This window comes from Bombus pyrosoma, linkage group LG2 (assembly GCF_014825855.1).
Source record: "Bombus pyrosoma isolate SC7728 linkage group LG2, ASM1482585v1, whole genome shotgun sequence".
NCBI lineage: Eukaryota > Metazoa > Arthropoda > Insecta > Hymenoptera > Apidae > Bombus > Bombus pyrosoma.
Window position 1 is genome coordinate 3,462,149 of NC_057771.1, and position 25,215 is coordinate 3,487,363.

At 30.3% G+C, this 25,215-nt stretch overlaps 3 protein-coding genes across 7 annotated transcripts in view; 1 reads left to right on the forward strand and 2 right to left on the reverse strand.

Annotated features, from left to right (window-relative positions):
- The window catches only part of LOC122575975 (tricalbin-1-like), a 30,117-nt gene extending 15,415 nt beyond the window's left edge, over positions 1 to 14,702 (reverse strand). The window contains exons 1-4 of one of the 5 annotated variants that reach the window (XM_043745580.1): positions 9,662 to 9,869; positions 9,164 to 9,386; positions 8,672 to 8,802; positions 3,381 to 3,550 (exon numbers count right to left, since the gene is read on the reverse strand). In XM_043745580.1, coding sequence (XP_043601515.1) covers positions 3,381 to 3,550; positions 8,672 to 8,732 — 231 coding nt within the window. In that variant the 5' untranslated portion in view covers positions 8,733 to 8,802; positions 9,164 to 9,386; positions 9,662 to 9,869. Of the gene's footprint in view, positions 1 to 3,380; positions 3,551 to 8,671; positions 8,835 to 9,163; positions 9,870 to 14,517 lie in introns of those variants that run through there. The other 4 variants (XM_043745560.1, XM_043745588.1, XM_043745570.1 and 1 more) reach the window with 4 other exon arrangements.
- Positions 14,703 to 17,990: 3,288 nt separating this feature from the next.
- LOC122573783 (kinesin-like protein KIF3A) lies at positions 17,991 to 22,349 on the forward strand. Its single transcript, XM_043740628.1, has 9 exons — positions 17,991 to 18,127; positions 18,378 to 18,796; positions 18,909 to 19,099; positions 19,255 to 19,394; positions 19,474 to 19,671; positions 19,754 to 20,145; positions 20,211 to 20,628; positions 20,706 to 20,831; positions 20,913 to 22,349. Exons 1-9 carry the CDS (start codon positions 18,113 to 18,115, stop codon positions 21,048 to 21,050), a joined length of 2,037 nt encoding a protein of 678 aa, XP_043596563.1. The 5' UTR covers positions 17,991 to 18,112; the 3' UTR covers positions 21,051 to 22,349.
- LOC122573791 (lysosomal Pro-X carboxypeptidase) lies at positions 22,311 to 24,854 on the reverse strand. The gene is made up of 7 exons (XM_043740641.1): positions 24,468 to 24,854; positions 24,057 to 24,197; positions 23,690 to 23,970; positions 23,457 to 23,614; positions 23,215 to 23,387; positions 22,757 to 23,106; positions 22,311 to 22,587 (listed from the first exon to the last, which is right to left on the reverse strand). The coding sequence occupies exons 1-7, from the start codon at positions 24,633 to 24,635 to the stop codon at positions 22,374 to 22,376; spliced, it is 1,485 nt and encodes a 494-aa protein (XP_043596576.1). The 5' UTR covers positions 24,636 to 24,854; the 3' UTR covers positions 22,311 to 22,373.
- Positions 24,855 to 25,215: the final 361 nt, after the last annotated feature.

A 25,215-nucleotide genomic window follows, 5' to 3' on the forward strand; every position in this document is an offset into this window, starting at 1 on the left:
GACGGATGATAACAAAAGCATTAATATAACATAAATTTGCCCTGTTTTGATCAGTTTTATGATACCATCACGATAATCACATTGGTGCACGCCGCGACAATGAGACCGCGTAGCGTAAACAAACGTATGAGGATATCCTGAAATTTTTGAAAGCGTATCAAACCTGACGAATATGTTACATCGCAATTTGTACCTTCACGTATACTTAAGCGTATACGTATATGCATATACCTTGCGTCGCGTCGCATTGGTATTATTTCTAAGTGCACCAGATGTATCTAAATTGTGCAAAGAATATAACTTCGGAACAATAATATTCGAGACAATTTTCCTGTAAACGATAGATGCCTGAGAGATTGTAAAACGTGATCGGGTGTAACGGGTCTATAATACGTTTTATTTATGAATGTTAACTGTACCTATTTTCGAAAGTCGAAGGAATTTCTTAGCGTGTAGCAGTGGAAATAGTGTCGTCAAAGAAACAAGTGTATATTATAAATAACAATACCGTAAAAAACATTCGTTACTGCGTTAAATATAAATGTTAATAGAACATTAAAATTTCAATATAATATTTTAACGTATTCTAGTTTGCTTCTTGTGTTGCAATTATTAATTTGTTTTGGTAAATTTGTTTTCTTTTTCGTAGAACTAACATCGTGCAAGAAATAAAGACCTTTTGTGATAGAAATAAATACGTTTTCTTCGAGGAATTCGCATCTTAATAGGGAGAACGATTCTTTTCTCTGTGGCGTCGACAAGGTAAGGAATGCAGCGATAAAAATCACTCAACAAGTCTCACGAGTTCCGCTCTGGAAAGCGTTACTTAGAGTATTTCCCACGTATATAATAATTTTTCTTTTGCATCTAGTATGAATATCTAATTACTCAAGATTGAAATATCCCACTATTACACGCTGGGAACAGTGAATCCATTATATAAGTGGATGTATGTTCTGTAACATTACAAACTTGTCGTTTAGTAAAGTAATGTAAAGGCAAAATTACAAATTTTCTACCAGCGACAAACATTTCATTCTTACTAGGATTGAAATCGTTGTATAATTACATTTCCCTTTATTATTACATAAATTATATTTAAATTCAGCATTACCCATTACCCTTACCTTTATATTACTCTTTCTCTGATATATATATATACATATGTTACTCAGATATTACTGTTTCTTTTTTTAATGAATTATAATTCTTTCATAAAGGAATAATTTAATTTCGTGAAAGTATATATAGTATAAGAAATAATACACAACGTATTTTCAAGTCAACGATTCAACCGACTCGACGCGACACGACGTTCAGTTGCATCTACTCGAGAACCCTAAAGGAATATTTCCCGGAAAATCTCTTGTGTGCCTGTTCCTTTGGCGAGGTTGACAATTCGAATCACGTAAATTCCGTCAAAAAATTCCTACCGCTGTTGCAAGAACACGGACCATTAGAATTATGTATATATGTAGCTGCGTGTAATGCATTTTGCATGAAATGAAACAATGTTAATAAGAGACATTTTCATGAACAATAGTAATTTCGTATCGTAACAATTTTTATCATTATCATACGGAGATATTTATACGTATTTTTTACTTTAATAGATAGGTAGACTAATTTATCAAGTACCACAGATAGAAACTTTCAAGTATCGGTTGTTAATTACGGTGTGGCATCCACAATTTTTTAGTCATACATATTAAGTGGTTGAAAAATTGTAATAGATATATTGTGACAGTTTTTTTGCGGTATTATCAAATGAATAATTTAATATGTTGGCAAAAGCTAGTGGTAATTAATATTAGAAGCACACTATCAATCTCAATAGGTTCATTAACTATGTGATCATAAGAAAACATATGTATGTATAATGTACTCACATTCATAATCCTGTCCAATGAATAAAATTTAGGCGATATTGATTCTAATGATCTTCTCATCAAATAATAACTATACGTGTATATATGGTAATCTAGTTTAAATACTGCTAACCATTTCAAATGCATACATGTATATGAAAGATTAAGAGAGTAATAACGTAGTAGTACACATATTTTTGAAATACTTTTCAAATAATCAAGACTTTTGGCTACAAAATAATGTAATAGATTGTAATGTAATAATAAAAGATGTAATGATAATAAAAGATGTAATGTAATAATGTAATGGTATCTATATTATTAGCTTAAACATTTAATGTACAGGATAGATTGATTTACAGCTAATTGTAAATACTAAGTTGTTGGTAACAATCTAAAAACCATAAACGGAGGACGATATTAAAAAGTATCAGCATAAATTTGTTAAATTATATAAATACACATGTGTAGTTTTATTTGAAATCATTCAACTTTTTTTCTACCATATCGCTTCATCCTTTAAACATTATGGATACAATTCTGATTAGCTATAATTGAATATCTTTTCAGGTAAATGATGATAAAAAAGGATCTTATTTTCGGATCAATTGTGAATACTGCTCTGTACATATAATAAATATTCATGTGATCTAGTATAAGAAATATCAATTAACATTTGTATTAGAATACTAGAGAAGACGGAAGTTGAAAGGACTTGGAAAGATATATTAGATGGTTGTTAGGACCAACAGACGCCAGATTATATCTCCAAACTGACCAATGAAATACTAAAGGAAGATAGAGGAGAAAACTTCTTCAAACACTGCCTAAAAGGAAGAAAAGCCGGAAAAGGAGATAGTAAAAGACTGAAAGAAATGCTGGAACACTTAAAAAAATATAGGTATAGCCAAGAAGGAATAAAGTAATTATGGGAGAGAGGTGGATGCAAGAGAGACTCTACCAAAGAGGAAAGAAGATGAAAGACAGAAACAATGGAGTGAAATACAAAGATCTAGATACAATATGAAGTACAGGAAAATAACCACAAGAAGTTTACCAAAATATTTAAAGAAAAGAAGGAAGGAGGAAAAGCAAAAGCTATTAACAAGAGCAACGTGTAATAACTTGGAGAACGTATATATATTTGGGTGAGTGACGAAGAAAAGAAGTGTTTATTTTGTAAAACTAGCGAAGGGATATTTCAATACTGGAAAGTATTCCCTATATATATTACTACCTCTACTACTACTACTATTACTACTACTACTACTACTACTACTACTATTACTACTACTACTACTATTATTATTATTATTGCTATTAGAATATTAAATTTATACATGTTACAACTTGAAAAATATTTAATTTCCTACTAAATGACACTTGTTAATGTCATTTACATGGAAAAATTTGTCTGTCATTTAGTTTGTATCACAAACTTTGATGTGTTGTAGTAGATAAGTACGACATGCATTATGAATATGTGCGTTTAAACAAAAGAATTTGTCGCACCTGAGATTTTTGAGTAATAGCTAAAGCGAAATCTTCGTCGGGTGCAGTATCCTCAGGGATCATATTGGCATCCCCAGGTACAGTACCGTATCGAATGGTATCGTTAATTGCTTTGGTTGGACCTCCTATGAAACCTGAACAATTGCCGCCTCTAGTAATTTCACGTTTCCCTGAAAAAAAAGAAAGAAAGGTAAACAAAGAAGTTAAGTGTTAATCTTATTCTAGAAAAATCTTATGATATTCTGTTATAATTATAAATGCTTAACGCTAATCGATTAACTTAAGTCATATATGTATGTTCAATATATGTACGATGTATTTATGAAATAAAGCAAAAAGAGATGATTAAGATTAAGAATTAATATTCTTATCTAACAATGAGATATTCGTTGTTCAAGAAAATAAATGAAATACATCAATTCATAAGTAATTATTTATAGTTACATATAAGTATAATTAATAATGTAATAAATACAATAAGTAGAAGAAAGAAGTAGTACTTTTTACAAGTTATTAAATATTAGATATTCAATTACATATCAAAAGGTATTTTTTTTAATTATTGAAGTTAAGCAAAATTATTGAGTTGCTCGGAAAGTTCGTGCCGATTTTTGGTAGGTGACATTAGGACAGGTCTGAACATATCAGAATGATTGAAAACAAATTACATGTATACATATTCTAAAAGGTGATATTTTAGGCAAGTTTAGAAAAAAGTTTGGTTAGGATACATTAATTTTTGTTAATTTTATACGCTCTTAAATATGGGAGGAAACAAAATGCGTCATAGGCATTTGATAATTTTCTTCTACGGAAAGGCAAAAATATCACACAAGCAGCAAACAAGATGCGTTGTTTATGATGACGGTGCTATAACTGAAAGAACTGTGCGGAAGTGGTTTGGTAAGTTTAACCCTTTCGCTTTGGGTGCCGCTTATAGGCGGCGACCACGCGACGATCGGCACCCTATATATCACGATATGAGTGTAAAGATTGCAATGTTGGCTTATGTATAGATCCTTGTTTCAAAATATATCATTCAGAATTATGTTACTAATCTTTACATATTAATATATTAACTAATTTACTTTTCATAATTAATTATATTAAACATTTTATCGTAAAGTCTTGTAAATATGTAAATATGTAATATATTACCTGTAATTTTGTAAATCTTTTCATATGAAAGATGTAAATTATACTTATCATATTGGAGCAAAGATTGTTTTATTATTGTTTTATTCAGCACAGTTGTTATTTAAGACTTAGGAAAACATTTATACAGCAATCACGCCACTGTGCGCATTTGTGGCACGCGCCTCCGTACAGGGAGAGTATTTAGGCGGACTGGATTGCCGAAGCGAAAGGGTTAAAGTTGGTGATTTCAATCTTCAAGATCAAGGACCCCCTCCACCATTGATGAAGATCAGATCAAAACACTGATCGAGAATAACCCACGCTATACGATACATGAATTAGCCGAAATGTTAAAAATATCAAAATCCACCACGAACATTTTATGAAGCTTGATGTATGGGTTCCCAACGATTACGGAAAAACATCTGATGGATCGCATTTCCATTTGCAACTTACTCTATAAACGCAACAAGAAGACCTCATTTTTTAACTAAATAGTGATGGGGGATGAAACATGGATTATTTGTAATAATATTAATCGGAAAAGATCTTGGGGAAAGCTAAATGAATCGCCTTTGGCCACCTCAAAAGCCAGTCTTCATCCAAAGAAAATCATGCTCTGTGTCTGATGAGACTGGGAAGGAATTCTGTATTATGTGCTTGTACCAAACAACCAAACGATAAATTCGGAAAGATATTACATTAATTGAATAAAAATGTCCAGAACTAGCGAACCGAAAGGGCGTCGTGTTTCTTCAGGACAATGCGCAGCTTCATGTATCTTTGACTACTCTACAAAAACTGTTGGAGCTTGGTTGAGATGTGCTATCCCACCCATTGTATTCACCAGATATTGCGCCCTCAAATTTTTACCTATTTAGGTCATTATAAAATTCCCTTAATGGCAGAAACTTTAACTCTTTGGTCGACATAAAAAAATCATATTGAAAAGTTTTTCGCCGAAAAACCTGAAAGGCTCTGGAAGGAATGGAATATTCAAATTACGTGAAAGATGGAGAAAGGTTGTGGAATAAAATGGCACCTATATAATTCAATAAATGTATATCGAAATATAAATGTGGTGCGTTTGAATTTTCTTTAAAAATCGGAACGAACTTTCCGAGCAACCAATATATGTAGATAAGTTGATGCGATTGAATATTAAAATACGATCCATACAACACACTATTTTCATATAAAATGCCTTAGTCGGCTTTCTCGGTTCTTTTTGACCGCACGGTTAATGACTATGTTCTCATACGATGTTGGGATTCTTTCGCGCCTAATGTTTTCCCAACTATTATGCATATCAATTACAATCCAACTGAAAGTACAAGGATGGACGTCGTTTGAACGCAATTAATGATACCGCAATCTACATGTACGATGAATTCAGGACGCTCTTCGAGAAATGTCGCGTTTACTTGATTCATTTGTTAAATTGTCTACCTCGATTTATGTTCGTCCCCTGTAAACATCGCGTGAATCCTGAATGCGATTCCGAGATTGAAACCGATAAACAAGATATCTGCGATCTTACATCCCTTTTTTATTGTTTGTATTTCAATGAAAAAAATATCATATTTTTCTTTTTGAATAGAAAAGACTAATTATGTTGGTGCGTGGTACAATTTACTGATTGAATTCATTAACATTTATTCGTTTTATACTTGTACATTGATAAACTAAATCTATAAATCTAAATATGGTGATATTTTATTATTTTTGACCAGTTACGAAATAAATTTGTCTAATTCGTTAATTATTAAATTTCCAAGGCATTATATTTCGTTTGAATTGTATAAAACATTCATAAATGGCATTCGTTTATACACTTTGTTTATGAAAGCAAGAAAATTATAAGAATAAAAGAAAGAAAATTTTCGTTAATTTTAAATACAAATAAATCCTTCTTGTATACATACATGTATGAATTTATAATTATTACGAGCATTTGGAAAATTATATATTTAGTAGTTATGATTAAAATGGTTATGATAAAAGTGATTGTCGTATGTATGTGCTTTTTAACATTCGATATTAAAAAGATAAAAGTGATTATATGTAATATTCATAGAATACTTTTTATATTTTTCAATGTTATTGGAGTCTACGAGTTGGCACAAGTATGATAATTTCTAATTGAAAGAGCAGTATATTTTTTTTACTACTAGATATATACATATATTGTTTTTGTTTTTTTGATGGACGGCAATATGTATTACCCTACATATTAAGTACATATTACGTATGTGTCTAGAGATCTTAGATTCGTTTAGAGATTTCTGAACGATATGATTTTACGACTGAAAAGTGAAACGTCAGTACGTATACACTCTCTGATATACTTAAGGCTACAAGCAGGAACAATCGAGGACAAGACCTTGGCATTACAAACGCCCCTTGCATAGAAATTGATACCACAACCTTTCCAAGCGTTAACATACTTTCTAGTATTCGGGTTACAGAACTGTGAATCCATATTTTTTAAAGTCAAAAAGCCAATTCTTTTCAAGTGCGGACAGATAAAAAAAATAAAACGAATAGAAATTAATATAAAATTCACGTCGCAATCATTTATTACAATTATTTAAATATCAGGTATAGAAAAGAATGTATTGTTTTTATAAATAAAACGTATCTTCATATCTACAAACAATTTCAATCTTTCGCATATCCTTCATTGATATCAACCTGATGCTTCTTCTTTATTTTTCAACCATATTGATATCCAGTAATTATTGCTGAATTTCGAATTCTTAAAAACGTAGCAATTTTTAGGCACATGGCCAATTTTTGAAAGAAAAATCTTCTTTGCAGTGTCCCCTAATATTATTTTCTACATACGATACATTCACAATGTGAGTTCACAGAGTTCACCGGAAACAACTTTTGACGCGAAGGAAGTGCTGTGTTGAAAATGCATTTTTTCAACCGCTACATTTAATCCTTTGCATAATCATTTTCTGAGTTGTACATTATTTCGAAAATACAATAATAAAGGGCACGACATTTTTTAAATGATAGGTGTGTAACGCTAAGGGGCGTTAAGATATCTTACTCCGTTAACCGCTTCGCTACCACGAACAAGATACCTTACGATACAATATTGTTCGTACAATGACCACAGACGAGTTATCCTGCATGTTTGTTTATTAGAAGCTGTAATTACAGAAAAGCAGACTCGTGGCATATCTTGTAATCCCGTTATACGAACGGTATTGCGTTGCAGGATAACTCGTCCGTGACCATCGTACGAATAGTATTGTGTCGCGATATATCTCGTATATGTTTGCGAAGCGATTAAAGTACCATGTACAGATTATATCGTAAGACCAAAAGTAGACAGTTTTCGGTGTATTCGAAATATATTTATGTATGTACGTCAAAATATTCAAACCTGCTCGAACTGCAATTAACATTTGTTGGGCCACACTTAAGAAAGTGTATGTCTTGAATACAAAAGGTAATGCTTTAATTAAGAATCACCGCACTATCCGCACTGATCGTAGAATACTAATATCGCGTGATTATAAGACCTTCTTTCAAACTTTACTTGCACTTGGATATTTCGGTTCATATTGATCAAATAATGTAGATCATGCGCTTTCTACCTTTGATAGAATGGTATCATACTAAGCTTGTATTTATTTATTCTTTCTTATTTTTGTTCAAGATAAATTCTTTCAACGTGTAATGCAAGTCAACGATGCGTTACATGAGTGTTAAATAGTGTTAAATAGTGTTAAATAAAATAATTTCCTCTTTGAATATGTATGTATATACATCAAACTTTAACTTGTTTGATATTTTATACTGTGTGGGTGGTTATAATTTGTATCAATTATAAACGAAAAATTGGAAATCGAAATGAATGAATATGTTACAATTATGCCCATACGATAAAAAAATATACACTAAGAATTGTTACAATTTAGTTTCGATATATCCTTTGATCGTGAGAGAATCGTTATTGAGTATCTATGTATCAAGAGAAAGAAAGGAAAGAAAGGAAAGGAAAGGAAATAATCGACGACTAAGAGAAGTCTAGTAAAGAAAAACGTAGTTCGAGAAGCTAGTATTTCTGTTGTAGTAATTACAGTGCTATTGTTCTAAATGAGTGTTCACCTGATGCTCGGACCGAAGTACCATACCTTTTTTCAAGGATGTTCCTCGCGTCAGGTGCCTCGTCATAAAGCTGGAAAGTAGCTGCATACTTGTTTTTCGAACGACTTCTTGATTTTCACCGTGATACTCTCACCTTGGTGTCCTATTCCGTCCGTCACTTTTATTCAGATAAAATCATTGATTAAAGACCTCGAACAGAAACATTAGCCAGCCAGGAATGTTTTGACAAATCATACACAAAACGACTATAGATTTAACGATCTTTAAATAGAAATACGGGCATTGGAAACCTCGCCTTGCTTGCTTTTTAATGAATCATCGTTCTAAGGATAAATATTTGATAGCTGTGTTCTTACGATGCTCTTAATTTGAACCCATGTATGTGTTCACTTGGGAATTTTCGTATGATACGAACGATTTCAACAAGCGATTCGACATTGAACGTAAAAACACGACGCTATAAGCAAGGAAGAAGTCGTGCCTCGAAGTAATTCGAAAGAAGAAAATAAAACACTTACGATTGATGAAGTTCGTGATATAATATAACTGTTCTTTGATAAGCTGTACAAAATTTTCTTTTGACACGAGGTAAGTACGTTACTGAAATTTTTCAATATCTTCTTCCCTAATATTAAGTTGAAGATTATATTTCGAAAAATTTATTCAATTTTCACATATTGTTTCTCACTGTATTTTCGTCTCCAAGTCTTTATCGTCGTTTGAATTGTTTCTGAACGTTATCTGAATAATTAAAAAATTCTGCGATTGCATTAGAGAGAATGAAAGAAATTTCTTCACGAAAAGTTTACAAATTTTTTCAAGTAAGATTTCTTCCTCTAGAGTCTAGAGTCTAGATTAGAGAAATGAATAATTGCACAATTTTCGATTCTGATTTGGATTATCTTGAATGATTTCATAAGCTAAAATGTATTAATAAAATATATTTTATTAAATTCCTCAAGCTTTAACATTTTTAATCGAAATTCAAAGACAAATTTACTTTTGTGTAAACGCACCGATTCATTACATATAAAACTCGATTCTTCTCTTTGTTACTTCAAATAGAACTAGGTATTTGGAGGTAAACAATATTTTTCTTAAATCAGTAAATAATCTTAATGGAAAATCCGTTTTCCATTTTTCACGGCACCATAATAGTTGAAATCGATGGATGACGGGGATTCATATTCGTATTTTCCATTGTTAGTGGAAGAACGCGGATCCTTTCCTACCGGCACACGGACTCGTACTGGATGCGAACAAATTGTTAGTACGCCAAGGACGCCACCGGCCATCTGTTTTCTCGAAAAGAACTGGTTACATTCGCGCTTGCGCCACCCTTATCACGAGTCACGAACACAAATATGTTTCTGCGATTGATTAGAACTGTATTGCTCTAAAAACTGGAGGATTGATTAATCAAGGATCGGTGTACATTATATACATATAGTTATCTTTTTATGCTACATGTATTTATAAGTACGAAATCTTGTTATCTGTTAAAGAATATTTATTATTTTTCATTAGAAAGATTTCCCTTCTTCTTTATTTCACATTTATATGATAATCCATAATTCATTTTCCTTGCCTTTTATTAAATTTTAAGACAATAAAAATGTATCCATTTACAATGATTAAATTCGTTTTAATAAATATATAGCAATTTCCATGAAATGTAGATAATAGAACTAAACTATTTATTAAATTTATTATATCTCTGAATACTCCAAGTTTGTTTAATTTTTTCCGATACGAATTATATTTTAGTATTTTATGTTATATATAGTATTTTATCTTACAAAATAATTACAAATTATCTAAATTTAAAACATATTCACAACTATCTTATTTACTACGAAGAATGACGATATTAGATCAATGATTAATATTATGTGCACGTAAGCGCAATGTAAGAGTGCATTATCACTATGCTGGCCCCTGAAATATATGATGTTAATACCGTTCGTAAATAGGGACCGTTGCTTAACGGCATTGTGCGTGCAATATGTCGACAAGTAAAATTTCCACTCCAGAAGACATTTTCATCATATTATATCATATATATATCATATATTATAGCATCTATATTATCTGGCGCTACTAAAAACTTTTATAACAGGTAATAGTAGTGGTGACAGTTTCGTAATAATAACAACAACAACAACAATAATAATAATAGTAATAGGATATGATTATATGTATAGATAATAATAATTTATATTTTGTGTATAGTGTGTATAACGTCATTCGGTGTTTTCTGTCATTGGTAGATTTATCAGGAGTTTCTTCCATTTCTTAAGTTATCTAGGAATTGGAGCGAACACTTCGCGAAATATGTACTTACATGTTGTCCGATTGTTATATCGTGAAGTGACTAAGATAAAATAGTAATTATATCAACAACATCATGGTATGTATCCAGACGAATGTTTGTAAATAAAGTTCGATAAATCGAAGGAAGAATGATCCGATGGTATATTAATTTTTCCAAAACTAAATCTATTCGTTCCTGAGAATAATATGTATTACGGCTTAACATTATGCTTAACGTTATAAATCATTAAGATCTTTCGTAAAAGATATCCTGAAATGACTAATGATAGTAATGCAGTACTCGTCAGATTGTGGGATTGCTTTCAAACTACCAGCTCCCGTCGTCGACCTCTCTTTCCTTTTCTTTCTCTTTTATTTGTTTCCTGACCAACATCTGTCTTACGCGCCATACCTTACTATACCGCATTACATTGCCACAACCCGTATATAACGTACCGATCCAACGACTCCGCATTTATGGTGCAATGTGCTCACCGTCTACCTCGAGAATTTCAGAGAATTTCTTGAAAAAAAAGCATCTCAGGGACGCATCTCAGGTCACGCGTCGCCCTGTGTTGATTATGTGCGCAAATTGATAGATTTTCATTATGAAATTTATTTGAAATAACATATGAGCCGATAGCTTGAAAAATATCGAAATCTTCAAAACACACATTTTTTCGCTAATATAAAAGTTATAATAACCGTGTATATGTAATGCTTTCATTTCCTATTTATTTGTAATTAAATTTGAAATATAATATGCAATGAATATTGTTTTGGGAAATGGATAATTGATTCCTTTATGAATGAGGAAAACATGTAGTAAAAAGACATGTATATCATCTCGTTAGCTCACTGCATCTTGTTAAATTCATGATAAATAAAGATGATATCTACATACGTACCATACAAGAAGTAAAAGTAAATAGACGTGAGAGCCACTTCCTTCAAAAATGATGTAATCGATTAACAGTTTCGTTACAACTGACATATATGTTATGTTATATCATTTGTTCTAATACCGATGCAATAGTTGCGTTTCGTTATTTGTTTCAATAATGCGTTGCACCTATTGCGTTTTTATTTTCATCAAATATTGCGTCGTCACGCTTACAAGCAGAATGTTATTTCTCGTCGATTTACTATTGATTCACCAATAGAATAGCTGATAAAAAAATTAGGTATCCAAAAGAGTTTAAGAAACCTCTTATACATTTCTAAGAAAAGTTAGAAATGATGCTTTGGACGATAATTCAGAAGATACGTCACTTATACGTAGCAATTCTGACAGTTCCTTGTCAGATAGCACCGATGTATGTACAATTGAAGATATGATAATTGATGATATATATATATCATTATTGTCAACACCAATTGTTCCAATACCAACTTTATCTGATATTCCAGTATATTGGGGTGGTAATGGGGATTCAATTTTCAATGAAGAATTCAATTTACAAAATAAAGCAAACTCTTAATAGATAGTAATTTTCTTGATATATGCGTCATATGAGTTGATGGTTGACAGCCGAAAATTCCAATGTGCAGCCTAATGAATTATTTCTAACAAAAGGGCAACAATTCATAACATTTTCCAACTGGAAATTCATCCCTAAAGAGAGACTTTACCGAAACAATGTAGATATTATTCGTTAGATAACAAACGAAGAAATAACATCATATCAATAAAAAAATTGTCAAGCAAAATTTTGTTTTGGAAATTGTTTCGAAAAATTTTATTTCGATATGCGATGATTTCAAAATTTATGTATTTGCTATTAACATATTATGAAATATAATTTGCATTGCTTAATATTTCGTAGCTTTCTTTTCGTTTATATATACATATAATAATTATATATATTAAATATATAACATATATAAAATTATAAAAATTATAAAAATATAAAATTATATATATATATGTTATATATATATATGATTTTATTGTGATTTTTTATGTATGCATATATATATATATATATATAAATCTCATTTATGAACTAGTTGTACATATACTAGGTACTATTAAGTAATTGAAACGCATGCGTCATCAACACTGCGTGAAAAAGGTACATATATATGTACATGCGTATGTATCGTGCATTTTACAGTGCTGCTGTCGTACCATATATTGTACATTGTATATTACACATCAGGCAGAAAGTTGAAGCAACGACCAGTAATGTTAAGTTAAACATTATCATATTAAAGAGTAACATTACTGTGATTTCTGACAAAAGATATTTTATTAACAGCAAAAGTGTTGAACAACTTTGATTTATATCAGCTATAAAGAAATAATAAAATATGTGTATATATCTGCTATAATTGGACGTTTACACGAAGTAACATAATAAATATTAAATACGAATGATCGACATTTAATAATGTGAAATCGTTGAATTTTCTCGTGATGGATTTTATTAAATTTACTTCTAAAGTAAATGTATTTTTCTCTTCTAGCATATTTCTACGTATACAGGCATCTTAGGAGACAACACCTTTCACAGAGTTGGTGAAGTTCTTTCTGAAACCTATTCTTGTTTTGTCGAAGGAATTTACACCCAAACTAGCTTCCTATTCTGAACTTATTTACATATTTATACTGACATACCAGCGTATACATGCGAGTTGCGAGAGATGTGCACTAGTTTACTTTCCACAATTAATGTTAACAGACTTCGTTTCTACAATTATCTGCCAACTATCTGTTTGCTCTCTTATTTCTAAACTACTGGACCGAACAAAATAGCATACTGTTAAATTAATTAACGAAACTTGCGTTAATTAATTGGTTAAGAAAGATATTTGTTCTTTTTAAAAGGTAAATAACATTTAAGCTGTTCAAGGCAATAAAAAAACGAAAAATATAACCTATAAATAGAATACCAATAGAATTAATCGTAAGTTAATCGACATAAGAATTTTCTATTGGCAACATGTGTATACCAAGTTCAGTGTCTTTCATTTCTTTCTCCTTTCATGAAACTAATAACTGCACCAGCTTTCTTTACGCGGGACAGCGTGAAAAATATTGTAGCTATCATCGAAGTGAATTATTTCCGTTAAACTAGTTTTACGGATTATGTTTATACGAGTCAAGCGACCACATCAAGCTTTCCCAGCGTAGGAAAATGCGACAATTCATTATGAGCCAATTCACGTGGTAATAACACGTGCGCTGGAAAGTAATATGTACAATTCTAACCGCGTATCGTTTGGTGGTATGTCAATTGTATGTACTTACATACGTTATTTACATACAAATGTACATACGTATGAGACCAGCAATTTCGACGATTCAACGCGTGTGATAGCATTTTACTCATTAACGAACATCTTACTTTTTCGTGAATAATATACTAACCTTGATAGCTGGTATATGTACATATGCATAATATAAGAATCCTTTCACACTTTCACGAACGACATACATAACTACATGTATATCGTTTTCCTGGTCCTGCGAGCGAAAGCGTGTTTTCCATAACTTCCGTGCGGTATAATTAAAGTTTCGTGAGTTGTAATTAGAATGAAACGATAACATACATACCCTATGTCAAAATCATCTATCTTATCGCGTAGAGAAATTGTTGCTCCGTTTGCGTACGTTTCCACATTTCTATTCTCAAACCGATCTCACTGATCATACACAATTCGACGACAACGAGCAAGGAGCTGGAAGACAGACTTTCTTGCGTGAAAATGACCACGCATAACCGGTCGACGCATCCGTCCCCGTTCACGAGTATAGAAACACTGACCTGCCGTCACGAGAGGAGAGCAAACCAGGTAAGAGGTAACAGAACCTCTCCTTACTATTCCCGTCCTGTCCTCTCTTTCTGTTTCACTCGCTCTCCGTCCTCCTTTTCCACCTTTTTCCTTTCTTCCCTCCTTTCCTATCTTATTTTTCTTTCTTACACCTGTATTTCATACTTCTTCTGACTTCCCTTCTTTCTCCTTCCCTCCCCTGTCTCTCTTCTGCATCCCCTATCTTTCTTTCTTCACAAAATTGTTGAGTCTGTCTTTTTCCTATTTCCACTGCTTTGATAGATTTTTTCTATCGCTTCGTTCCCTCTTTTCCTTTCTTCTTTTTTCCCTTCTTTATCTCTTTTTTGCAAGAAATCAGGTGTATTGCGAAAATAGAATATATTAAATCTTATTCTATCTATGCACTAATCACTATTCCATTTTATTTTTTTTTTTTTTTTTTTTTTTTTTTTTTTTTTTTTTTTTTTTTTTTTTTTTTTTTTTTTTTTTTTTTTTTTTTTTTTTTTTTTTTTTTTTTTTTTTTTTTTTTTTTTTTTTTTTTTTTTTTTTTGGTGTACCATTCTCTGACACTGACTAATCGATTTATAGCAATTAATAGTTTCTAGGTTTCTAAATTAAAATAAAATATTATTGTAATTTATAAATGTTGTAGTATACAGACATGCTCCATTCTGCTGTATATTGTAATTATATCTTATTTATATAATTATATTTTTGCTATATTTAAACGATATTTTAATTATGTATAGGTAAGACTAAAGTATACATAGTTTACGTTTTGCGAACATTCTTTATACGCACGCTTTAGAGAGATGAATGAAATAATATGTACATATGTCTGAATGAGAAATGAGTAACATCCACTTCGATTAAGATCTTCGCGAGTAGATATATTCGATCGATATAATAAAATATCCTACTTTGCGAAATAACAATGTAATAAATCTTTTGGTCAATTATTGCATTCATTGTATGGAAGAAATTGAAGAGCTTACGTTTTAGAATAAAACTAAAAATGTATTGTACACAAATATATACAAACATACACACCATTCTAAAGCTAAGCCTAATTCGAAATAACTGGTTTTTTGATAAAACGCTCTCTTTACATATGAATAGAAAAAAGATCAACAAACACCAGATACAATCATTTAAACTACTATTTAAATACATACTGAATAACCATATAAAAAATATTTTTGAGGAAAATCATTAAAATATGATCTCATTTTATAATTTTTAAATTATGTTTTTTTATCTCCATAATTACCGCTAACGTAAAACCATCCTGTAGCGTCGGAATTAAATTTTCCAATATAAAGATCAATTTTAAACAAATTACATATAATTTGTTCTTTATTAGTTCGATTTCGCTAATCTCAAACAAATGAGATTAATCATCTTCAAAAATACATAACATGCATATTATAAGTCTTTATTTTCCCACTATGTATTTATATCGTATTTTTTGCAGATCGACTTTAAATATACATCGACATTTTACAAAAAAATGATAATGTTGGAGCAGAAGAAATTTCTATATATGTAGACATATATTAATGTGTATGATTGTTCATATATGCATTGGAGTAGGAAGATAGATATCTCGTCGAAGCGAATAGGTCCTTACCTGCTGCCTACGTGTCCTGGTAACTTTACATCACTGTAACGCCGGTATATCTAGCAACTAGCAGGCAGTGGCGTGCGTATCACCAAGTTCACCGTCTTTTCTTGTAACGTAACCCTGCGTAGGGTGTATTGCTCTCGCGTGCAGAAAATGTATTGTTACGGTCGTCAGCTGCTCTTTCGCTTCAAACGAGTACTCTCTTTCTCTAGGTGGGGATATGCATCAGGGTCCTAGGGTACGACATACAGAGGGGAATGACTAGAACACAGGGAGAGGGATTTGTTTCCTATTGTTCGCACTACATATGCATGCAATCTTTGTTCAACGATTGTCACTGTAAATTGGACATTTGTCGCCTATGGAACTTCTCTAAGGTTAACGTTTCTTTCTTTCCTCTGCTTTTTTTTTATAAATCTCAGTGACTCTTGCCCTGTATATAAGTACTTTCTTGTTCTGAGCGTACTTTGTACGTTTCCTCGTTCATTCCTTTTCTCCTACTAGTTAATTATTATGATTTTATTTCAATATCATTCATTTTGTTATAATAATGTTATAATGATATTATATAAAATTTTTAAACTGGTAAATTTTATTCTTATTACTTGTAAATGTAATCATGATCTGCTTCTGTCTATATATTATTATTGATAGTTGTATAAAAGAATTATATGAGTCATTAATGTGAAATGTAGCTCCGCGGAAGTGAAATTTAGCTTCGTGGAAGCCAAATTGTTTATTATTAATAACACAAATTAAAATATATTTTTTGACATTCGGTATTATGTATATACAATATATAATATAATATAACATCATATATATTATATTTTATTATATTATATATATGATGATATACATATAATAGCATGTATCTTGATATATATATATAACACATATGTATAAATGACAAGTTAAAGTGTTAAAGTGGAATCACTGACAGTGGTATAATTGCAGTGTACGAAAAAGAAATATTAGCTCAATAATTATATAGTTATTAACTTATTTTATACAACAAGAGATATATGTACATATCATTTATCTAAGATATACTCTGATTTGAACATTTAATCTGACCTTAGTTGATACTCTCAGAATTCGATCTTAATTCAATAAATCTTTACATTTAGACACACATTTTGTAACCTTATATTTTTTAATTTCATTTATTCTCTTATTTTTTATCAAACTGTTTCGTTTCATAATATATATTATATTTGTACATACATATATAAGAATATTTCATAACAAGTAAGATAAATAAAAAATCAATCATCTTACTTATTCACACTATAATATGGTACAATATAACTAAATAATACAACAAGGTAAATATAAAAGTTGTTTATCGTCAAAAAATCAAGATCTATATGTACATTATCCTTTGTTTATGAATTTGCATTTCATTTATATTATTGTCTAATAGTCTAATATCTGAAAGATAAAACGTAAGTACAAATGGAGATAAAATAAAAAAAAAATATTTTATTTATACAACTACAGGACTTTGTAACATTGACTAAAATGTCTCTAATAAAATATCGGTAAATTACTCATTGAGTTCTTAATTTGATGGACTATAGATGACGTGACCTGCTTGCATCTATCTTCATGCGATATAATTATACAAATCGATCCATTTGTTTACGGAGGTCGTTCGCTAGTCCATTGCGTTTTACCAGTATTTTTAGATTAAATAGTATTATGCTTTAAATTCTGTGTTTATGTGACTTTAGAAGGAAATAAAGCTGCAATGCCGGGGACTGAAGTTAGTATTTTTATGTATCACAGAAACATGTATTTTAAATGAAAGATACTGAATTGTTTTTTTGACAGTTCTGGCTGTCAAATCGTATTATTATCGTAATCGTATTATTCATTAGACATTTAGGAAAAGAAATATAATAATGAATATAAATTAAATTTTATCGATATTTTGCTCTTTTATTTCTCGTATCGTATAACTTTTTCATGATTTAATATTCTTACTTTTAATAATATAATAATCCTTTATCTAGGACAATACAACAGAACTCGGAGAAATAGAAAATGTTAGGGTTGTGGTCCGTGTTCGACCTTTAAATGGAAAGGAGTTGGACGGGCACTGTAAGAATATAGTACGCGTGGATACAATAAATAGTGAAATAACAGTTGAAAATCCTAATGCTGCACAAGGAGAACCACCAAAAGTATTTTCCTTTGACGCTGTCTTTGATACTGATTCAACTCAAGTTGATATTTACAATGAAACTGCAAGACCTATTGTGGATAAAGTTCTTCAAGGATATAATGGAACTATATTTGCATATGGACAAACAGGAACTGGTAAAACATATACTATGTCAGGTGCAAAAACATCTCCACAACTTAGGGGAATCATTCCTAATACCTTTGCACATATTTTTGGATACATAGCTAAGGCTCATGACAACCAAAAGTAAGTATTTTTTATGAAAAAGAAAATAAATCAAAATTTCATTAGTATTCAATTTTATATTTAAGTATTTTGTTTGAATTAAACATATAAAGAAATAATGTTTGATTGATAGATTCCTTGTACGTGCAACATATTTAGAGATTTATAATGAAGAAGTTAGAGACTTACTTGGTAAAGATCAAAATACTAGACTAGACGTAAAGGAAAGACCTGATATTGGAGTATTTGTAAAAGATCTCAGTGGCTATGTTGTCAATAATGCTGATGATTTAGATCGAATAATGTCTCTTGGTAATAAGAATCGTAAGTATCTCGTCAGGTACCTTTGTAGAATATATAATTTTACATATATAATTTTAAATATTAATACCTACAATAATGGAAACAGTCATGCTTCTAATGTTATAATAAATTGTTATAAACAACCATATGATATATAATTCTTATATAATACATAGGTGTTGTTGGAGCTACAGCAATGAACGTATTGAGTTCGAGGTCTCATGTAATATTTACAATCACAGTTGAATCTAGTCAACTTGGAGAGGATGGCGAACAACATGTAAAAATGGGGAAACTTCATTTAGTTGATTTAGCTGTATGAAATTCTTATTCTCATTATTCTACTGTACTTTAGTTTAAAATATTTTTTAATTCATGCCACTGATATTCTCTAGGGTTCGGAAAGACAAAGCAAGACAAAAGCTTCTGGAGTTCGTTTAAGAGAAGCAACAAAAATTAATTTATCACTTTCGACACTAGGTAACGTAATATCTGCATTAGTTGACGGTCAGAGTTCACATGTGCCTTACAGAAATTCCAAACTCACGAGATTGTTGCAAGATTCTTTGGGTGGTAACTCAAAAACCTTAATGGTAACATTATTCATTTTCTTTCCTTTCTACGTTTTCTTTCTCTATTATTCATGAAATAATTATTTCAATTATTTCAATTTAGTGTGCAAATATAAGTCCAGCAGATATAAACTATGACGAAACTATCAGTACACTTCGTTATGCGAACCGCGCTAAGAATATTAAAAATAGAGCGAGAATTAATGAAGATCCAAAAGATGCTTTACTTCGGCAGTTTCAAGTTGAAATCGAACAATTACGTAAACAATTGGAAGAAAATGGTGCTGAAATGTCTGAATCTGAAGACGAATCTGAAGATTCTGAAGAAACAGGGGAGACTAGACATGAGAAGAAAGCACGACGTAGAAGAAGTCAAATATTAACAATGGAAGAATTAGAAGATAGGGATATAGATTCCAATGAAAAAATTGACAAAGCTGAAAGAGAAGATAAAAGTCCCGATGACAAAGATGTTATCGAATTAAAAAGAACTCAGTAAGTTTTTAGAGAATTGGTTAAAGAATATCGCTGAAGAGTATATAAGATATTAATTATTCTAGGAGCGAGAAAGAAGCATTACGAGAGAAAATGCAGAATCTACAAAATAAGATTTTAGTTGGAGGTGAAAATTTGTTGGAAAAAGCAGAAGCTCAAGAACAGTTATTGGCTGCAGCTGCAATTGAACTTGAACAACGTAAAAGCAGAGAAGAACAGTTGAAAAAAGCTATTGAAGCAAAGGAAGCTGAACGTATTGATATAGAAGAGAAATATTCTTCTTTGCAAGAAGAAGCTGCAGGGAAAACTAAGAAATTAAGTCGCGTACATACAATGTTAATGTCTGTTAAAGCAGAGTTATCTGATTTACAGCAAGAACATCAAAGAGAGATGGAAGGGCTTTTGGAAGGAGTTAGAGGTATTGGGCGAGAATTACAACTTCAAGAGCTAATAGTGAATAGTTACATTCCTGTTGAATATCAGGTATTTATGACAGTGTAATATTTTATTAAAAAAATAAATATTTTCGCTAAAAGATCTATGTACCAATCCTATTTTAGACAACGATTGAAAGATATGTTCATTGGAATGAAGATATTGGGGAATGGCAATTAAAGTGTGTAGCATATACAGGTAACAATATGCGCAAAGCACAAATCACGCCACCATTAGGAACTAACAAGGATGTACGTATTAATTTTTCAAAATTAATAATAAATCATATTTATGTAATAAATCATCATACTTATAATAATGTCTATTCTTAGCAAATTCAGCCTGATATGTCAAACATATATCTCTCTTACAATAACGGAATTGACAATACTTTCGTGCAACCAAAAAAGATACGAAGCCGATCTGGAGTTCCAAGGCCAACTACAGCACATAGACGTACACCACATTAAAACTATGTTTAATCTATAAAATGATAAAAATATTTATATTTCACGAAGTATTCGATTCTATGATTTTTTAGAATTTTTTTAAAGCATTATTCTAATTTATTTTTGTTTATATAACATATACGAGAAAATAGGTATTTTCTGCAATTATACATTTATTTCTATTCTGAATTAGGCATGTTTACACTGATCTTAAGTACTGCATAGAAGCAAAAGGTATATACAGTATAATAGAACAATATCTAATTAACAAGACCGGTTTATTAAGAACTACAATTTCTGTGTTGTATGATCATACAATTTAAAATTACATGCTATACAAAGTACTTAATTTCTGCTAATTTACATAAATTGCAGAAGTTAGAATTAAGTTCAATAGAGTTATTATTATTTCAACTCGGATGATTTTCTTATATTATAAACACCATTAATACTTAAAGAAGAATTATAACAGTAAGATTTTATGTTTTATGTATTTAGATACATTTTTCTGCGATGTCTATGAAATATTAGATGACGAAATTTAAATCGATGAATATCAACTTCCACAGAAATTACATTTTCATATTTAATAGCATGCTATACAAGTTACTATTAAATGGAGAATTGATATAAAGATTTTAGGGAGGAAAAAGTATGTGCTGTACCTGTGTAATAAGAAATAAGATCGTTTAGCTCGATATAGGAAATTAGAGTTAAATGTAACTGAAAACAATAGGAACGCAGTCTTTATCAAAAACTTAGCAATCTTATGTTTTCTTACATTGTCGTTTATGTATTATAATTTGATAAAGACCAGATTTTCTTTAGCTTAATAATAGTATTACAATAAGTATTTCTATATAACGTTAAATTTTGTCATTAAAACATTTTATGATAATCATTTAAAGAACGCAAAAGTAACTTGAGTTTTGTTTAAAATTTAACGTGTACTAATGCTTGCTTAATCATTTATGCCAATAAACTTATAGAGAAAGCAAAGCACATCTCTATGGCAGAATAGGATTTTAACTGCATTTAAATTATTTTTTAATATTTATTTAATATTTCTATTATCGAAAATATTTAAAAATTTTGTTTGAGTTTTAACTTTTTATTACGACATTAAGTACTGTGATAATAAAAATTCTTATTATTCCCAATTCTTTACCAATTACTTAAAACAGTTAAGGATACTAGATGTTTGTAATTATTATTGTGTATATTATGCTTTTTTTTTTATATATAATTTACGAAATAGAAATAAATAATTATGTACTTATATAGTTTTCCGCATATTCGTTTTTTATTAAAATTTCCCATCACAACATCAGTATAAAAATTTAGTTAATAAATTTTGTTTTTATCTCGATATTCTTGAATCCATTTTTTAATAAAGAAGCGATGGTATTTCCGTGCTAAAATAACACTATATGGATCATTGGCATCACTGCTTCTTAAGTCAAGATGATGTGCACTTTCTGGTATTATTACTGCTACTGCTGAAGAAGATAAGTTTTGTAATACTCCACCACTAGACCATGGATCCATTAAACCATTACTAAATGAAACAATAATGAATAATTAAAAGATTACATTATAAATGATAATTGTATTTCATGTGAAATATTAGTATATATATGTAGACTTGTATTATGCATATATTAATCTCACATTTGTTTCAATTGTTTCAAGTAAAACAAATTGATATTACTTGATGATATATATACCTGAAAACAATATTTGTTGCAGTAGATAGATCTTTACATCCATATTGTTCACATACTAAGTTTGGCTGTGGTTTTACTGAATATTGTTTCATACAGTCCTTTGTATATCTATCCAAATTCCATGAACGAGGTTTAAACATGTCATTTATTCCATCCGAACATATTGGCATTACCATTTCTGTACAAGCTTGGAAAGGCCATCCAACAGCACCTAATTGAGGCACAGAATCATTTAAATTTAAACACTTTGTTTCACTAGTATAATTAGTGAATATATTAATTGCTTTGTGTATTGCTATTAACAACTCTGTTCCTACGAGTGATTGATTTGTTAGATGTTTGCATACAGCCTGTAATAATAACAATATCTTGTAAATTATGAAATATATATAAATGAAATAATTTTATTTAGAGATTAATTGATTTACAATAGACTAATTGTAAATTGAGATACTTACTTTAACGGGATAAGCAGGTAATGGTGTCAAAAAGTTAGCTTCATATGGATAATTTACTACGGCAAGGTTTACATAAATATCTTCCAAATAAGACATTAGTTGTTGGACATCACTTGAATTTTTTAATGGTTGACATAATTTCCAACTATCTGCTAACCATTCTCTCCCTTTGTCTATTAGGAAAAATAGAGAATAATTTTAAAAATATAAAAAGACAACATAAATAATAGGTATCCTATTACCGCTTGATGTTATATTGATGATAGTATTCCATGATCTACGAATAAGTTTTGGACAGTTTGTATGAGCTGTTTTAAAATCTGAGGTAACTATGCGTACAAAAGCTTCACATTCTGTAACTCCACTAAACTGTAATATTGGAGCTGAAGATGCAATTGCTCTGTAATATTATATAATTTTTATTTATATTATATATCATTCTTATTGTATTTCTAGTTAGTATTGTTTCACTAACCCTTGTACAACATGAGGATATTTCATACGTATCCATGCACTAAGCATACCACCATATGAACCACCAAAAACTATAACAGGACTATTCTTATATTCTGGTTTAGATTTCACATATTGAATCAAATCGACATAATCTGCAAGGGCTTGTCGAGATGTTAGATATCCTAAATGATTCAAATCCATGTAGGATTTATTGCCATACGGCATAGATTCTCCATAGTAACGATGTTCAGCAAAAATTAATAAAGCTCCAAATTCTGGAGCTATGTCCCACATGAAACCCTGTAAAATATAAGAATTAAGTCGGAATTTTAAATTATGTTTAAATGAAATATGTTAGTTAATTATCCTATAGGTTGTATACTTACAGTATTTTGAGCAAAATTTTCAATGTTACCTTCATTTCCAGTATAAAAGAAAATAGGTGCATCTTTTTTGATTTGCCAAGTATTATTTACAAGATATCGTAATTTAAATGTATCTGGCACTGAAAAGCTAAAGTGATCCACCTGTGATATATTTAAAATTATTTATTTTTTATACAAAAGAAAATATAAATAAGATTCATACACGTATGTAATGTATAGAACTTTAGTAATTTAATAAGTTTAGATCTCTGTATATTAAGAGATTTTCTTGTAAGGCACATGCAATAATCGATAATTTATAAATGTAAGAATACATGTACATTAAATAGGCAAGAAAAGTAAACATATAAAAATAATTCGTAACGAATGTCATCGATAAAAGTTCTACATCAGGAATTTAATATCACATACTGGCATATCAATTGTTTTAATCTCATATTTGTATTTCCCGCTGTATAACTCATTTTGAGTGCGTAATTGATTTTGATAGTTTCCGTAAAATTTATTTAAAAGGATATATTGCATGGTAGGTTGCCATAATGCAATAAAAATGAATAGTAAAATATTGTACAGTCCCATTTCAATACACTATCAATGAATTCCAGATTCCAACTTTTAATTGACATTAATTGAATTAATTTATGGTAAACCAACATCGGCAACAACTGTCTTCAAAGCATTTCCGTATCAGGCACTGATACATAAACATACATATCTGTATACATATATACAGGGTTATCCACAGTCGTATATGGCTTACAGTGTATTAACTTGGAACCCGTGCATGCAAAAACTTGGAAAATGGTCACATGGCCACACGTACGTTTAACACTACAGTCAAAACATGGCATACGCCACCTATAAGTTACCGCTACAACTAGAGCTAATTATAAACACAGAGGGAGTCTGGTGTCAGCGGCTACTAGGTGTTTATTTGAAAAATATTCATGTATATTCGCATTTTTACAAACAATACAACTCTTTCTTACTTCGATCGGCATTTTTCATTTTTAACGATTTGAACATTCTTTCTATATTATAATTTAAGATTTGTGGCTTTTGTATAGTATCCGGACTGCAAAATATTCGACTAGAATAACAATCTTTAGAAATTTTTGAGATCGTTTTAAAAATTTGGTACTCTTAATCTACTTAATCT

Excerpts from the sequence above, each read along its gene's own strand:
- LOC122573791 (XM_043740641.1), bottom strand. The coding sequence starts at position 24,635 with ATGGGACTGTACAATATTTTACTATTCATTTTTATTGCATTATGGCAA. Across the intron at positions 23,971-24,056 it reads AAAATTTTGCTCAAAATACT|GGTTTCATGTGGGACATAGC; the intron begins GTAAGTATACAA and ends TATATTTTACAG. Across the intron at positions 22,588-22,756 it reads GCAACAAATATTGTTTTCAG|TAATGGTTTAATGGATCCAT; the intron begins GTATATATATCA and ends TGTTTCATTTAG.
- LOC122573783 (XM_043740628.1), top strand. Across the intron at positions 18,797-18,908 it reads AAGGCTCATGACAACCAAAA|ATTCCTTGTACGTGCAACAT; the intron begins GTAAGTATTTTT and ends TTTGATTGATAG. Across the intron at positions 19,672-19,753 it reads GTAACTCAAAAACCTTAATG|TGTGCAAATATAAGTCCAGC; the intron begins GTAACATTATTC and ends ATTTCAATTTAG.